The sequence below is a fragment of the Biomphalaria glabrata genome, chromosome 9, assembly GCF_947242115.1.
Source record: "Biomphalaria glabrata chromosome 9, xgBioGlab47.1, whole genome shotgun sequence".
Classification (NCBI taxonomy): Eukaryota; Metazoa; Mollusca; class Gastropoda; family Planorbidae; genus Biomphalaria; species Biomphalaria glabrata.
Window position 1 is genome coordinate 11,337,641 of NC_074719.1, and position 16,451 is coordinate 11,354,091.

The window sequence follows — 16,451 nt, forward strand, 5'->3', positions numbered from 1 at the left end:
CTAATAGAGTGTCACGACGAGAGAAAAGATGTGTCTGACCTGCTCTCTCCTCCACGTGGGGCATCTCGGCCCTCCGTTCCAAACCCTCGCCGCGTCCCTGGAATTGATAGCTTTTATCTCCACGTCTTGTAAAAAAAAAATTGCAGGTCTTGCACCACGTGACCAGAGAAAAAGAAAATCCAAACAAAACCAACAAAAAAAAAATGTTGAAACGAATGTGGCGCTAAACGCTGTCACCGAAAATCTTCATAAATTTGTTTCTTGATGTTAGATGAAAAACACGCGGGAGAGTGGGCAGCAAATGGAAGGGCGACACTATTTAAAGACATTCCATGAAAGGGTCAATTTTTTAGAAAATTGGAAAACTTGGAGGAAATCTCCAGAACATGAAATAAGAAAATTCGGCTTCTGATTAAAACTTGTTAGATGTGTTTACGACTGATAAATAGCAGTGTACCCAATAAATGGATATGAGGTTAGATAAACCTCGCAGTGAAAGGATTTCAAGAATAAACTAGTCGGGCATAGACGCTGGCTAGGGGAAACGTAAGCTAATCGCATGATGAAAGGGTGATAGGTTGGGGGCGAAGAGTCACGTCTTGCAATACATTGAAAATATTGCATCAGAGATGTATCGGTGAGTTATTGGTAGGAAGAGTTTTGTAAGAAGCCGTCATTTGAAATTTGGTCGTATTTCTAGATGACTGATTTGGTCGTAGTAGAGACTTTTGACGTTTTGATCTTTATTTGATCTTTATTGCACACGTCTCTCTAGATCAATGTATCTGTCAATTTGGTCGTATTTCTACATGACTAATTTGGTCGTATTTTTAGATCACTAATTTGGTCGTATTTCTAGATGACTGATTTGGTCGTAATTCTAGATGACTAATTTGGTCGTATTTCTAGATGACTAATTTGGTTGTATTTCTAGATGACTAATTTGGTCGTATTTTTAGATGACTAATTTGGTCGTATTTCTACATGACTAATTTGGTCGTATTTTTAGATGACTAATTTGGAACGTCTGACAAATGTTATGGTAGATTCTATTTGTATCTGTGCAAGTTAAAGTCAACGCCCTAGATCGATATGGGTTTGTAAATGTCGGCAGGTCCTTCAAAGATTAGTGTTTGGAACTGATTAATGTAATTACCGATGACATGGTATTTAGGACGAGGCTGACACCAGACCGATGACATGGGATCACATGACATTTACAACTCTGATCGGATTAAAAAAAACCTAATGTGTCTGTGTGCACGTGCGCGCGAGTAGCTCGGTGTATGAATTGGCTGGATGACAAATCCAAAGACGTTAGATTGAAAAACCAGAAGAAAGAGTCACATGATATGACACAATGTGACAACAGTGACAAGACAGTATGACAGTCTGAAATGTGTGCACAGACGACAGGCGTTTATCTCTCAGAAAGGATGGCACTTGGATACTCAGCAACCTGACCCGGAAGTGAGACACCCTCCTCCACGCTTTTTGTTCGCTTTCCGGTTTCTCCTCCGTAGCATTACGACGATTTTAGGAGCCAGCTAAGAACTGACGATAGTTCGATATAATATTCAAACATTAAGACTCCAGTCAAAGTGACGAGAGAGAGAGAGAGAGAGTGAGAGAGACAGAGAGGAGGGGGGGTTATGATGATGGGGCAAGGAGACGCCTGGTGTACTATGGGAACCAGGTCACATTTTCCTTAACAGTGGACTCCCCCAAACCTCTTCCTCCCCTGTCTAACAATTTCTGAACAGCCCCCTGTCCATATCATATTTTATTGCCGGACTAGTGCTTTCCTCCCCTCCCCCCTCCCCATCTTCAAGTTCCGTCCAAAACACGGAGGTGACAATCCGTTAACAATGGCCGTTGACCTCCGACTTCAGAGACGACCCAGCGAAAAGTGATACAGGGATGTTAGGGGCGGGAAAATAATTTCCTGTCCATTGAAAATATTTCCCGACAAAACGGAGGTTCTTGGAAAAAATAAATGTCTACTGACAATACATTATATTGTTGTCATTTTAAAGAAATTTGAAGAATTTAAGTGTCTAGAGTTTACCTGTAGAGGCATTTTTGTTCTTTAGTAGAGAGTTTTGACGTTTTGATCTTTATTTGATCTTTATTTCACACATCTCTCAAGATCAATGTATCTGTCAACATAATACACAGCTGACAACATAAGACACATATGCAAACACTTAGCAGGCTGGTCTCAAGGAACCAAGACTTGTACACGAGTAAGGCTTCACGCTTTTGTCTGAACAGAAAACTTGTGCATGTCACGAACGCAGGGAGTATTAACTTTGTGAATACACTACATAGTATCACATAGTGCACATTGTCACACTCAGTAGGGTGTATGCAATCTTAATCACACAAGCACACTCGCACATTTACGTAGAGTCAATTTCTGTATCGTTACTGTTGAACACACTCGTACATACACGTCAAGGCAATTCCTGTATTGTTACTGTAAGGAAAAAGGCAGCGATCGCTTTGCCCAAATATAGCTTTGTCATTTACTAACAAAATTTGATTATTTTGTATTTTCTTTGTTGTCTCCCTTTGTTTCTAGTTCGTGTCTTCAGAATAATCAGACCAGGATCCAACAAAACTTTTTTTTTAAATTAATCTTGCAAGCTTTCATTCCTAAGTTTGATTAAAGTGTACTGTGTGATGTGTACTCAGATGTACTCTAAGAATCAAGTGATCAAATCAATCAATCGTTGATTGACATTGCCTTGTGCTGGACAAGATAGCCGACCTAACGTTGCTGGAACACACACACACTCACTTTAAGAGATGAGAAAGACAAAGCGGTGCCATCTTCCAGCCTAACACAAAAAAATTTAACAATGGACTTCTGTCCAGATGACCATTGTTTGACCAACTAACTGGACAGTTGCGGCCACCAGCGTTCATCGTAGTCTCTCTTTCGCCTCGGGACTTTCTGCCAGTGAACCATCGCTCATAGGGGGAAAAAAAAAAATTAGTCCTTGCGAGTGACCAAACACTGGTCCACAGTTTCGAAAACTCATCCAAGGGACGGAACCAATTAATCGACTCGGTGATCTAAGGGAGACAACTCTTAATGATATAACTACATACAAGGACTGACTGATAGCCTTAAAACAGAAATGAATTTTTTAACAGGAAAATCTAATACATAGTGTGCCCGATAGGGTCAAAAGTCTTTGACCTTAAATGAATGTAAAAAAAAAGTAATAAAAGAGGTTGTATAATTATTGAATAAACCTTCAATGAACCATTAACGAGCTGGAAATTAATGATTATTACTATTTTGGTGTATATGACAGAATACAGTCATCAATATTCTGACATGTATGAATTTACACAAATAAAAGAGAAATGAACTCTTATTATCCAAGCATTCTACATACTGCAGTGTTGTTACTCAGAAAGCATGTTGCTCGAATTCATTATTGATTTGACTATATCGATTACCACAAAGCAGATTTTAAACTGCCAAAAAAAATAAATTGAAAAGATTTTGTCAACGAACGAATCTATAGGTATAATTTCCGACATCTTTATTTCATCCCTCGCTAAGCACTGCAGACTGGCCCATCAAATGCGCGCGCAGTCCGTCTCGTGCGCTTCACTCGTCAGCCATACTGGATACAAACACTTGCACTTAGCAGAAATCAATTCAGTCTGAAGTTATGGACGCCATCGGCTTGAACTGTTTCAGTGGTCAAAACAGCATAAAAGAAGGTATGGCGGTGAGTTACAAAGGGCGCGCGGCACAATTACATATACCACTCAATGAGTACCATTCCCTGACATCTACACGCTTATCTGAGCATCTTAGAATAGTAAGAAGTGGAAACAAGGGCCGCTAAAAAAAATGGCACCGTTAAAAAATGGCAACAGTAAAAATGGCACAGGTTTTAAAAACAATGTAGTGCTAATCAGTTTAATGAAAACAATAAAATGTAAGATGGTTAAAGGTGCGAGGTCATGGGGTCAAACATATCACTACGTACAGCAAGTACTCCGAGTATTTATTTAAAACAAAACAAAACAAAAACTATGAACGAGTTTACTGAGGACTGGATCCCGGGGAGTTGCGGAACTGCACTTGAATACACCGACCTTCCATTAATATCATGTAGGAGAGGGGGAGGGTATTGTCAACCTACAGGTGTAAACACTCGGCAGACAGGTGAACACGTGACACCGCGCAATGAATGAAATGTCTTACATCTGTCTCAGTCATGCCTGTGTGTGTAGGCTATGTACGCGCGTGTGTATATGTTGGTGTGTATGTGGTTACGTGTCTGTGTACGTGTGTGTAAGGCGATTGAGAGAGCAGGCATTACGAAACATTTAGACCAGGTATATTACGTATGACTCATTCCATTACAACAGTTCCCCCACCCCCTCCCCTTCATTTGTTTCCCTTTATGTTTAAAAAAAAAAGTATATTGAAAACTTCTTTAGGATTGTTACAAAAAAACAACTGTGGGAACATTTCGTGTTGGGCCGTGTAGACTAAATACAGAATATCCAAGCGTTAAATGTTAGAGATACAACATCCCGGAGTTTGGACATGGTTTGGCTTCGAACCACAGCAACCCCCTCCCCTTTTTTTTAGTTTGCTAGATCTAGATATATAAAGATAGATATATAAAGACCTGTATAGCAGTAGAAGGTTATAGGTCCAGTAGCCACAAGATGAGCAGAGAGAATGTCTGACATGTTTGAATGTTCAATCAAGCAGAAAGTTGAGACAAAACTTTCAAAGGAAGGGGGTGGGTTAAAAAGAAAGAGATAGAGAGAGTGAGATAGAGAGAGATAGAGAGAGTGAGATATAGAGAGTGATTCATGGGGAGAGATGGAGACAAGGGAGAGATAAAGAGACAAAGGTAGAGAGAGTGGTGGAGAAAAGATATCTATAATGAGAGAAAGAGAGAGAGAAAGAGAGAGATGGGCAAAAGGGAACGAGATAAGAGAGAGAATAAAAAGATATGAAAAGAGAGAAAAAGAGACAGAGAGAGATAGGTGAAACGAAACAAGATCAAGAGAGAGAGAGAGAGAGAATGAAAAGATATGAAAAGACATAATGAAGATACAAAATAAAAAGCAGATAAACAGCATGAAGAGAGAGAGAGAGAGAGATAGAGAGTAAGACTGTAAGAGAGAGAGAAAGAGAGAGAGAGAGAGTAAGACTGTGAGAGAGAGAGAGAGAGAGAGGGGGGGGGGGAGACAATACAAGGGGATTATGGAGAGAATGGGTTATAGACAGTGTAGCCCCCACGTGAAACCTAGGGACACATCACATTAATTATCTTTTTTTTTTTTTCAAGTCCGTGTAATTGTGGACTGGGTGTTTCATAGAGACATGTCACAATGACCTCATTGACACATGTCACAGGACACCGGAATCCATTCTCCCCGCCATCTATTGGCAGGGCATTAGTGCCGGCTTCACAACAGGTGAACATGGTCCCTCACCCCCCTTTCATTTTATTTTTCCACTTCACCCCCCTCCCCTCCCTATTCTAGTTAAGTCTCAACAACAGCAACAAGTCACTAGTGGAGGTGTAAATAATGGATTATTCTCTTCTTCGCACTCAGATAGTATTAATTGCGTGGCTTTCTTTCACGCAGGGACACTTAGATATTAAAACTATAACTACCTTCTTATAGAGTTTGGGGACTAAGGGAGATAACGAATTTTAGACACTTCTTTCCAATACTTTTAGCTTGAAGACTTGCATTGCGTATTAAAGAGCTTTTCAATGAAATAATGTTTCTACCTATGATGTTGATATAAATACAAATAATAAGAATGTAGAAACAGACAAAAAACAGTTTTACTGACGAAAGAAAGAAGAGAATAAACAACTTTTTGAAACTGCGGATGTTTTTTAGTATTTTGAAATATGATAAGCCCTGTATAGTTGGAACATATGCCATATCCGTATGTTGAAGTTACAAAGAATCACATTAATAATTCAGGTAAATAATTATTTGCTGCTATGGGGCCCCATCCGATAAAAGTCTTAAAAATTGAGCCCTGGTCTCCGTGTCCCGATCCTGGCAACAATCATGCCAACTCATTTCAAATGAGTGAGTATAATGAGCCCTTACACCACGGTCACTACATAAGCATTTTATATGTACAATAATAATAACAAAGATAAAGGGGGACTACAATGAATTTTGTTTCTCTTTAACGAAACTCGACCCTGGCAGTGCCAGAGAATGAATATTCGTTGGTTTCTATCATAATAATTATAATAATGATAATAATAATGCAAGCGCCACCTTGTGGTGTATAGAAAGTAGGAGAGTATGAAATATTTCTTAATCTCTAACACCAGAGTATATTCCCAAGAAATGTTGGGTAACAAACGAGAGAGAGAGAGACAGAGAAGAGGAATAAATGGAGAGGAGGGAGGAAGATAGAGAAGAAGAAGAGGGGATGAGAAAGAGGAGAGAGAGAGAGAGAGAATTGGGGAGGTGTGAGTGTTAGTCATTCCTTTACATAGTTTGGTAAAAAAAATATTTAAAAAGTGATACATATAGAAAGATAAAAAGATGTTTCTAGAATGTACAGAAATGTAAGTGATGATGATATATGTTGGCAGGGGGGGGTGAGCAGAGGCATCGACAGGGAGGTGTGAGGGGCGCCGACCACATCTGGTGTTCCCAAACTAAGGATTGACATGAAAGTTATAGAAAGTTATAAACTGTCGGGGTTTTGAAATGCGTGCAATTTTAGCAGTTATCACTATAACTGTGGATCATTAATCTTTGTATTAAGATTCAACTTATAGAATATACCTACTTGAGATTTTATCGGCTAAGTTTAATTTGAAATGGGGTCATTGGAAGGCGGGGGGGGGGGGGGGGAGCTGTCAGATGGTCGCAAAAAAATGACACTAACCCTAGCGATGCCTCTGCACACGAGGATGCATGGATGCCGTGGCTGCTGACACCTACCTGAAGGACAGAAGCACTCATAGCTGTAGGGTCCAGTCTTGTTGCACGTGCCACTGTTCTGGCACGGTGAAGGAAGGCACGGGATGTAGTTGTCTTCACAGTGAGTCCCCGTATACTCCTGTGTGCACTGGCACCTGGTGAGGCAGAATGAGCAATGGGGTGAGCAACAATGTGTTACAGTGGGTGCCATATTGGTTCACAAATTATGTGGCCTTAGTTACCAACTTAGTAGAGTTGGTCGAATATGCCTCATAAGACATAACGATTGGTCTAAAACAATTATTTCTATGTAAACTCAAGATGTCAAAAGGGCTACACAAATAAACCGTATTAACATAATTTCAGAACAGTGGAAGTCTTAGAAGGTACATCTGTGTTGTGTGTATGTGTGTTGTGTGTGTGTTGTGAGGGGAGTGGGATGGAACGGGAATCAGGGGGGGGGGGGGTAAAAAAAATGTGTGTACTTTCGTATATCAAGAAAAATATATTGCAAAAATTCAGGTTAACTTTAGTTTCAGTTCGCTTCTTTATTGTTAGCAGAAAAAAAAAATTCATCGTTATTATTCGTCAAGAAAGCAGTTAGAATTTCACTATGTAAAAGAAAATTTAGAGTGATAAAAAAAAGGTCAATGGTGAGCCAAACCTTCATGTAAATAGTGAAATGGTTCTGGCAAGTATAAAAAAAAAATATTTTTTTTTCATTTCCAACTTGAGAACCCTGCATAAGACCCTAATTATAACTCCTAGTTTTAATCCTAGCGTCTGGCTGTCTAGTAGTAGAAAGTCAATGACTGGAAAGCCGCATGTGATACATTTGCATCTGCTTACACTAGCTCAGACAGAAACAGTTCTCTCCACCAACTCAATGGGGAAACAAAGAAAGGGAGGGGGGATTTAAAATTGTCCCAGAATCCTATGAAACAAATAGTAGGCTAACATGACAATCATAGAAGAACATAGCTAGTAATAACATTAGTTATAATCCCAAATTATAACACTAAATGAACCCCCAGTTAAAGGTCTATAAACAATATATAATATTACACACGTTTTAACAATAAAAGACACAAAAAAAAAGATTATTACATATTGCAAACACAAACTTAGAAGACTAACGTAGTCAAAAAAAAAATACTTATAAAAAAAAGTATTTAACCTTTAACCTTTATGCTTAAACAAAACAGGGGCAGTCATTGTTTACAGCCTGACCCTGTTTGACTATTACAACGGAGGTCATGTGACCTATCAAACCATTAGGCTCGATAGAGTGACAGACGTGGGAAGACCAGGACCGACTGGCCCCAAGGCTGCAACATTATAAAAAAATACATATTTTTAAAACAATAGAGAGATTGGGGCAGGGGAATGACTTCTTAGATTTCAGATTGAAGAGATACAGGATTAAGTGTTTTAAAAAAATGGCGTGCCATATATTTACTAATTAGATTCACAAGTTGTATGTCTAATATAAATTCACGATTTTTATGCTGGTTAAATACAAATGTTGACTTTGTTATAAAACCCAAAACTCTGCAAGCATTGTTTATTTATAAGGTCCGTTCATTAGAAGCTGTATTTATTAAAAAGATTGTTTAAAACACATAAGGCTATATGTTTAGAGAACTTATGCTTTCTCTGTCTTCACCTATCTCTTGGTCTGATGGACCATTGGGGCACCACATAAGATTTGTCAACTTTCTCCATTCATGTCTTTGGCCTTGGATTGAACCTCTTTCAATGGCAGGCCCGTCCATTCTTGTATGTTGTTTTCCAATCGTTTTCTCTGTCTGCCTCTTCTTCTCTTTCCTGGTACTGTTCCCTGAAGGAAGGTTTTTTGTTCCATTATGTTATTCTCTACGATCCTATGTAACTGATACTTACTGGTAGCTCCCATACATATTCTTGCAGCGCCCTTCGTTCTTGCATATGTGAACGTCCTGGGCGCATTCGTCCACATCCTCCATGCAGGTGACGCCCCTGTACCCGGCCAAGCAGGCGCACTCGAAGCCGCCTTCGTTGGGAGAACAGGAACCGCCGTTTCTGCAAGGCATGGAGGCGCAATAGTCTTCCTTTTCGCAATGTTGTCCTGGGAAAAAAAAAGATTCAATTACAAGGGTTATGTTTCTTGTTTATCTGATTACGTGTCCTTAGCTAGACACAACTCTTGGAGTTATCTTTATATCCCTGGACAGAATGTAAACATAAACGGCTTTATACCAGGAACATAAATATTTATGTTTCAAAAATGAGAATAGTAGGTCACTATATTAATAATTGAAAAAAAAATTTTTTTCAAGACTATGCAAGTTCCTGTATTCAATTTTTACAAAAGTTATGAAGAGAAAATAGGAGGGGTAACCAGTGTACAAACTACAGAACTATTGATGAGCAAAGACTTTATAAAGCATATAATATTTTTTTTTATCTTTCAGCCCAGCAGAATCACATGTCTAAGTTATTCTATTTTTAACCCAAAGTATTTTTAGCTTTCACTTGCCAACTTTAATGTTTCAAAACCGCGTCTTGACCTCGTGAACTTTTATTTCTAAATATGTATCAATCTTCTCCAATTCATTTTCTAAAATGTGTGATCAAGTGATTTTATATCGCCACCGCATTTTCCCTTATCGCTTTCTCTTCGTTTTTCTCTCGTACACTATTTTATTGCTTAAAGAGTGCATAACAAATTAGACAAGCTAAAGGAGAGCGGGTTACTCAACTATGAAAATCTCTTATATTTTAATAACATTGTTTTGCTTTGATTAAAAAGAAAACAAATATGTAGTTAATATGAAACTTTTTAAGTTTATGCTGAAATGGGGAGTGACTCATTTGAAATCATCCACCTGACACTAGTGACATTCAATGCTATTGCATTATAACTAGAAGATTGTGTGACCAGATGATTGTGTGACCAGATGATTATGCGACCAGATGATTGTGTGACCAGACCAGGGAGGTAAGACGCACTCACCTCTAAAACCAATCAGACATTTGCAGGTGTAGTTGGTTAGCGTGTTGCCGATGATGCACTTGCCTCCATTGCGGCACGGGTTCTTGAAGCAGGCGCTGTTAGTGTCAATCAGGTCACAGATCTTACCAACGAAGCCTGGAGAGGTCAAACAAGGTCAATACATTATTCTAAAAAATCTATGGAGGTTAAAAAAAAAAAATTTAAATGTAAAGATTTTTTTTAAATTCTCGCTTATATTGAGTGAAATTGCAGCAATTATTTTGAATCAAACATTTAATTAAGTCAAACTAGAGCTCCAATGGTGGTTGAAGGACGTGTTTTGCCACTAAGCTACTCAAGTGCTTATAAAAATTGAAGGTTTTATTAGTCCATTGTTAGATTTTTTAAAAATTCCTAATTGTCTACATTTGCCCACTGTTTTAAAATGTGTTTACATTTTCTATATTAAAAATGACTTAATTACAACTTATTGATTAACTTAATTTTTTTTTGATTGATTCATTGACTATGAATAATTGTGCAAAGTTTCAAGTGATCCTAGAAAGGGAACTGGGAGAAATGACGTGTACAAGACTTAATAGAACTTTGTGAATTAACTCTTTCTCTCCGTAATTATTTACCACATTCTGGTGGAATCAACGCTGGTATCGTCAGTTAGGAGAGAAAGAGTTAAGTAATTTCTATTAATAAAGAACTTTTTTTTAAACAAGTTTTTTTTTTCTCAGTCTCACTTTCTCCCTGTTTTTATCACTCCCTCTATTGCTAATTCTCTCTCTCTCTCTCTCTCTCTCTCTCCTCTCTTCCCTCATAGGCCTATAACTAATCGTTTTCTTTCTTCTTTTATGTTCTCAACAAAACAGACGTCTTGCGCAGATTCTGTAAGATTTTGTGTATGTATGCCACATCATCTTGCTTGGACCTATGGTCCGAGACGTACCAAACTTGTATAGGTTGCTAGGTTTACTCACCCACGGGGCAAGTGCACTCGGCCTTAGCGTCCCCGTTCTGGTTGTAGATGACGTCACACTTCCCGTCGTTCATGCAGAAGCCGTTCCGGCAAGGGTTATCATCCTGGCAGTACTCGCCTATATAGTTGTCGCCGCACCTGTGACGATGAAAGACGAGATGAGAAAACGTCAGAACCGCTATTTTTCCAAGTTTTGTTTATACCATGGAATGAGAGGTTTTACGAGAGGGCGAGGGGTATAAAGGCGTTAGGGGCGAGGGCGTAGGGTACACAGGAACACCATTAATCAAATCGCAAGAATGAATCAGCAATGGCATGCTTCTGTTCAAGTCACAAGGAGCCTCCAGTGAACACAAGCACGAGGCTTCACATCTATTCCAATGAACGCAAGCACGAGGCTTCACATCTACTCCAATGAACGCAAGCACGAGGCTTCACATCTATTCCGTGGATGGATCAGAATTAAAAACATAAGTTTTAGATTATCGCGAATTGTGGGTATGAAAAGTAATATTTGATGACTATTTCAGGAGTTATACTTTTTTTTTTAGGGGGGGGGGGAACCTCAGCGTTTGCGCTATTCAATTTTTGCTTTAACATCTTAGGAATTATTGGGCCCTAGGCCTCTTTTCTTTGCCTCTTTTGTGGAGTTATACACATGGTACTGTTTTTTACCTCTACTGTTCTAATTTTATACAACAAATTAAGTTTTATTTTTTAAATATATATTAAAAACTACAATTGATACAAAAAAGGTAAAAATGCTTGTGAATAACTGGCTGAATTTTTTTTTTTTTTTAGAAAACATTCCTTTACCTAAACTTTGTTAAACCCAGATCAATGCGCTTGTGTCACGTCTAGGCCTACATGTTGCTGAGACCTATGGCTTATTTTTTTTTTCTTTTTGTTGGTTAAATATAATTATTTTCTTGAGTCCTGTCCAAATTTAAAAATTCCAAGCTCACATAACTTGCAATAACTTGGAAAGGGGAGAGAATGAGTCATACTCAAAATTTTATAATCTCTTTGTATGCGAGTAAACAAAAAGGGAAAAAGAAAGGGGGGGGGGGGGAGGGCGTAAACATGTCGGCATTTAAAAAGGTGTATGTGTATGATGTGAGAAAAAAAATTAAGAATGGGGGGTGGTAAGTGTCTAAGGGGGTGTATTATTCAAGTGGCATCGGTTCCTGGCGAGCTTCTTTATGTCTACCTATAGCCTACAAGTAAAAAAAAAATTAAAATGACTGGTCGTAAACTAAAGCCCCCCGGACTATACACCGCCTCAATGTGTCACGTACAACAGTACGTATCAACAGTATATGTATGACATATATGTATTTGTATGTTGATTGAGATTAAAGATAATAGACTTCAAAGCCATCCTCGAGTTCAGCGGCGTAGCTAGGGTGGGGGAAGGAGGGGGAAGAATTTGGAAATCCCCCCGGGCTCCCACTTAAACGGGGCCCCCAAAAGTAGTGTTTTTTACAGTAAATATTAAATATAACGCAAAAAGCAGGGGCCTCTTAAGAGGTTAAGCCCCCCGGGCCCCCAAAGAGATTAAGCCCCCCCCCCCCCCGGGCCCCCAAATTATGGAAATTTCCTAGCTACGCCCCTGCTCGTGTTCATTGTAAATAAGAGCATATCATCTTTTTCCAAGAAGGCGGAGCTATTTGGATGTTACAGTATTCTGCTTTGTATCTCTTTCCAGTATTTTGTTTTTAAATCATACAGTTTAACATCATTTACTTGTGCTAAATAAATTTAATGTCCTCTACCATGGCCGGCTGTTAACAAATCATAAAACCATTCTTTGTCAAACTAGACATTACGGCAGAAACTCTTTTGGTAGTGTTATATCATTTATTCAACTCTTATGCCGTAGTACTCGCGATTAAAAAAAAACGACATTATCAGTTTTCATAAAAATGTAATAATACGGTGAATTTTAACCAAAACAAGAAGTTCAAATATTTAATTTACTTTAATAGTCACTGGCATATAAATATAAATCTAATCTATCTCGACCTCTTAAAAAAAAATCAAAAGCGATATTTTGCTAGCTGATAGTAAATCTAAAAGGCAGATCTGAATGTTTATCGGCTTTTTGTTAGAAAACTACCATCTACTGTAGCTGGCTCGTAAAGTAAAGTTGACAGTGATTTAGTACTTAGTGGGGATGGAGTGAGGGGAGGTATGCCTCTTTTATCAGTTTACGCCCCATTTTGTTTTTTTCCGGCCTCATACCGATTATTTTTTTTTAGATAGACACCCCCACCGCCAACATTGTTTCCAATTAATATCGGGGAGTTTGAAGTCCCTCGATAAAAACAATTTCCTAAATAATTGCCACCACACAAATGTGTGCTTGTTTGGACCATTTTAGAAAATTAAAATGGATACAAAAAAAGGTGGAAATGGCTGTAGATAATTTTCTGCACAACTAACTGTGGTATCTTTCATGTACAATGCTTCATCAAAAGGTACAATGCCTCTAAAAATCCAGACCGTCTGTTCCCTCTAACAACAAACATCTCCTGGAACCAGCCTCGTCACCTCCCAGGTCAGCCCCACCCCCACCCCCTACATCACCATACAACCAAACATACATTCTTTTTTTTTTTTTCATTTTTCACACAAAGACAAGACGTTATGTTAGGATGACCTTGAGTCTCCCTCCCCCCCATCCACATCACTTTAATTTCCCACCCCAGTCGAGACCCAGGTTCCTCCCACCGCCCTAACCTACATCAGAAATTTTACCGTCTTTATAAACCTCTCTAGCAGCAACAGAGAGAGAGAGAGGAATCAGACACCAGACCAGACGGTACGGTGCTGAACGATACGGACACACAAAGCCTTGGTCCTGTATGTCAAAGACAACTGCTAAATAACAAATTAAGTTTTATCACGACTTTAAAAAAAAAACAACACATAATTATAAATCACTTGATATGATACCAACATGAAATAAAACTAACACGCGTATCTTCTTTATTCACTTTGCCTTTCACCTATTTCGTAGCTATCTGTACATGTTTTTTTGTCCTATTTGGATAATACATTGCAGAGTGTTATCAATACAAAATCTGGTATATTAATTTAAATAAAAATATGTATTCGTAATTTAGGTGATATATAGTATATTGCTTCTATCCCTTTTGTATGGTATAAAATAATTACCGTTTGTTATGTATAATACCCAATCTATATGAGGTATGTAGTATTTAAATAAAAACAATAATAATAAATATATTTGTATGAGTTCAGTTAATTCTGGTAGTAACTAATTTGAACATGTATTTTTTTTTTCTTTCAATAAAATAAGCGGTATTATTCGGTTTAGTCCACGGGAAGTAATTCAAACAATGTCATATACCCATATACTAGAGTTACTGGACTTTGTTAATTTTAGTTACCGGTACATGCAATTCGTAAAGGCCAAACTGCAATACTGTGAAATTTTATTGTAGTTGCTCTTTTTTTTTGGACATTTTTTTTAAATTTTGGCTTACAATTTTTTAATTTTTTTAAATTTTTTTTTAGCTTACAATCTTTTTTTTTTGGCTTAAAATTGCATTATTTAGTCATTTATTTTGGCCTACAAGTTCTTAAAGCTCTATTAAAAGTGTGAATTATACGGTTGAATAATTTGGCCATGTTTCATTGTTGTGTATGTTTCACACTCGGTTTACTATCAATTAAAACTTTCTGAATGCAAGTGTTACAACAATGAACAGTTTAATTACAGTTTAATTACTAAAGTAAAAAAAATATAAATGTTATTATTTATTTCTTAAAACAAAAACAAAAAAAAAAAGATCAGTCTGTTTACTGTGACCTTGACGTCTTTATCGTGATCATAAAGCATGTCACAGTTGATACATACATTTGCAACAAAATTTGAACTCAATAACTGACATTAGCAGGGTCAAAAAAAAAAGTTAGCCATATCGCAAGTACTGACCCTACACCACTTCGTGACATCGCTGTGGACAGAAACTTGATATTAAATGTACAGGGAATCAGGGAACCCTTGTCTTATTTAGGAACCCTTGTCTTATTTAGGAACACATGTCTTATTTAGGAACCCTTGTCTTATTTAGGAACCCTGTCTCTCATTATAGGAACCCTTGTCTTATTTAGGAACCCTTGTCTTATTTAGGAACCCTTGTCTTATTTAGGAACCCTGTCTCTCATTATAGGAACCCTTGTCTTATTTAGGAACCCTTGTCTTATATAATAACACTTGTTTCATTATAGGAACCCTTGTCTTATATAGGAACCCTTGTCTTATATAGGAACACTTGTCTTATTTAGGAACCCTGTCTCTCAGTGTAGGAACCCTGTCTCATATAAAAGTCCTACACATCTATTGTTTTCAAACAGGATAATAATAATCAATATTGCTATGAACTGTGTGTGTGTGTGTGTTTCTGATGTAGCAATGAGTAAAGGTTGGTGGTTTGGTTGTGTGGACTGAATAGCTTCTGACGAAATCACGAGGTGGTATGTCGTAATTCAAGTTAATACTGGTGAGAGAGGTGGGGGAAAGCTAACACAAGTCACGTGACACAAAGTGTACATTTTTAGAGTGAGTTAGATTTTGATTAAGGTATCCTTTATAACTTGTGTTTCTACATACATGTATAATAAGTGGAAAGCTGGGTATAGTTAGTCATCTTCAAGTTTGTTTTAAATACCCATGTTCAAGTTTATTTCCAGGTTCTACACGGCTTACAACAGTTCAGTTGTGCTAGCTGTTTGGGGCAACAAACCAACAACTGAGTAGCAACAAGACCTGTGTTACATACAATTTAGAAAGTTCTAACGTATTAGGTCGACCTAATTAGACGCCGGGAAAACATTCGAGAAATTATCAGACGAAATAAACTTAGACGTAGGCCTGTGGTTTACGTTCCAGAGGTCTTTACAACCACCACCATCTTCACGCAGATTTCCCATTACTTTTTTTTTCTACGAAATGCAAGCAGATAAAGCTAAGGTCAGAGGTCGACAGTTTTAATGCGAAAATTGCTTCATTTATATCGCATTAAGATTCGTTTTTTTCTCTTTCTTTTTTTTATATATATAGAAATAAGGTCTGGTTTAACTGAAGGGTGAGCCTACACACGCGTGACGCCTCATTGCTCATGGAGCCTCAACCCACTCTCTTGGAGGAACTAAGAAAAGACTGAAGCATGAGGCGAAACAGGAAAGAAAAAAATGTTATTATTTTTTTGCTTTACTTAACGTATTGTTTTATGTTTTTTAAATGTCCAGGCCTGTCTTCTAGGTTTTTGTTGGTCCAACACAGCACCCATTTCCCTTGCACCTACATGGGGAAAACGCACAGGGGAGGGGGGGGAGGGCGTGGCCAAGAAACGGAAAGATCCAATGAGGCAGAAATAGGGAGGTGTGGGGGGGGGGGGAGTGGAACGTAGCTGAGCACTTCAAAGACGTTTTGTTTAAACTGGGTCATTCGGGGAGGTAACCAGCTTTAGGGAGGGCCGTGGAGAGGGGAAGAGAGAG

The 16,451-nt window shown here is 38.1% G+C and overlaps 1 protein-coding gene across 1 annotated transcript in view; it reads right to left on the reverse strand.

Moving 5' to 3' along the window:
• The window catches only part of LOC106077245 (neurogenic locus Notch protein-like), a 121,089-nt gene that overhangs the window by 58,104 nt on the left and 46,534 nt on the right, over positions 1-16,451 (reverse strand). Inside the window, exons 3-6 of the mRNA XM_056040135.1 lie at positions 10,924-11,060; positions 9,956-10,090; positions 8,863-9,067; positions 6,982-7,115 (exon numbers count right to left, since the gene is read on the reverse strand). Of these exons, the coding sequence (XP_055896110.1) occupies positions 6,982-7,115; positions 8,863-9,067; positions 9,956-10,090; positions 10,924-11,060 (611 nt within the window). The remainder of the gene's footprint in view (positions 1-6,981; positions 7,116-8,862; positions 9,068-9,955; positions 10,091-10,923; positions 11,061-16,451) is intronic.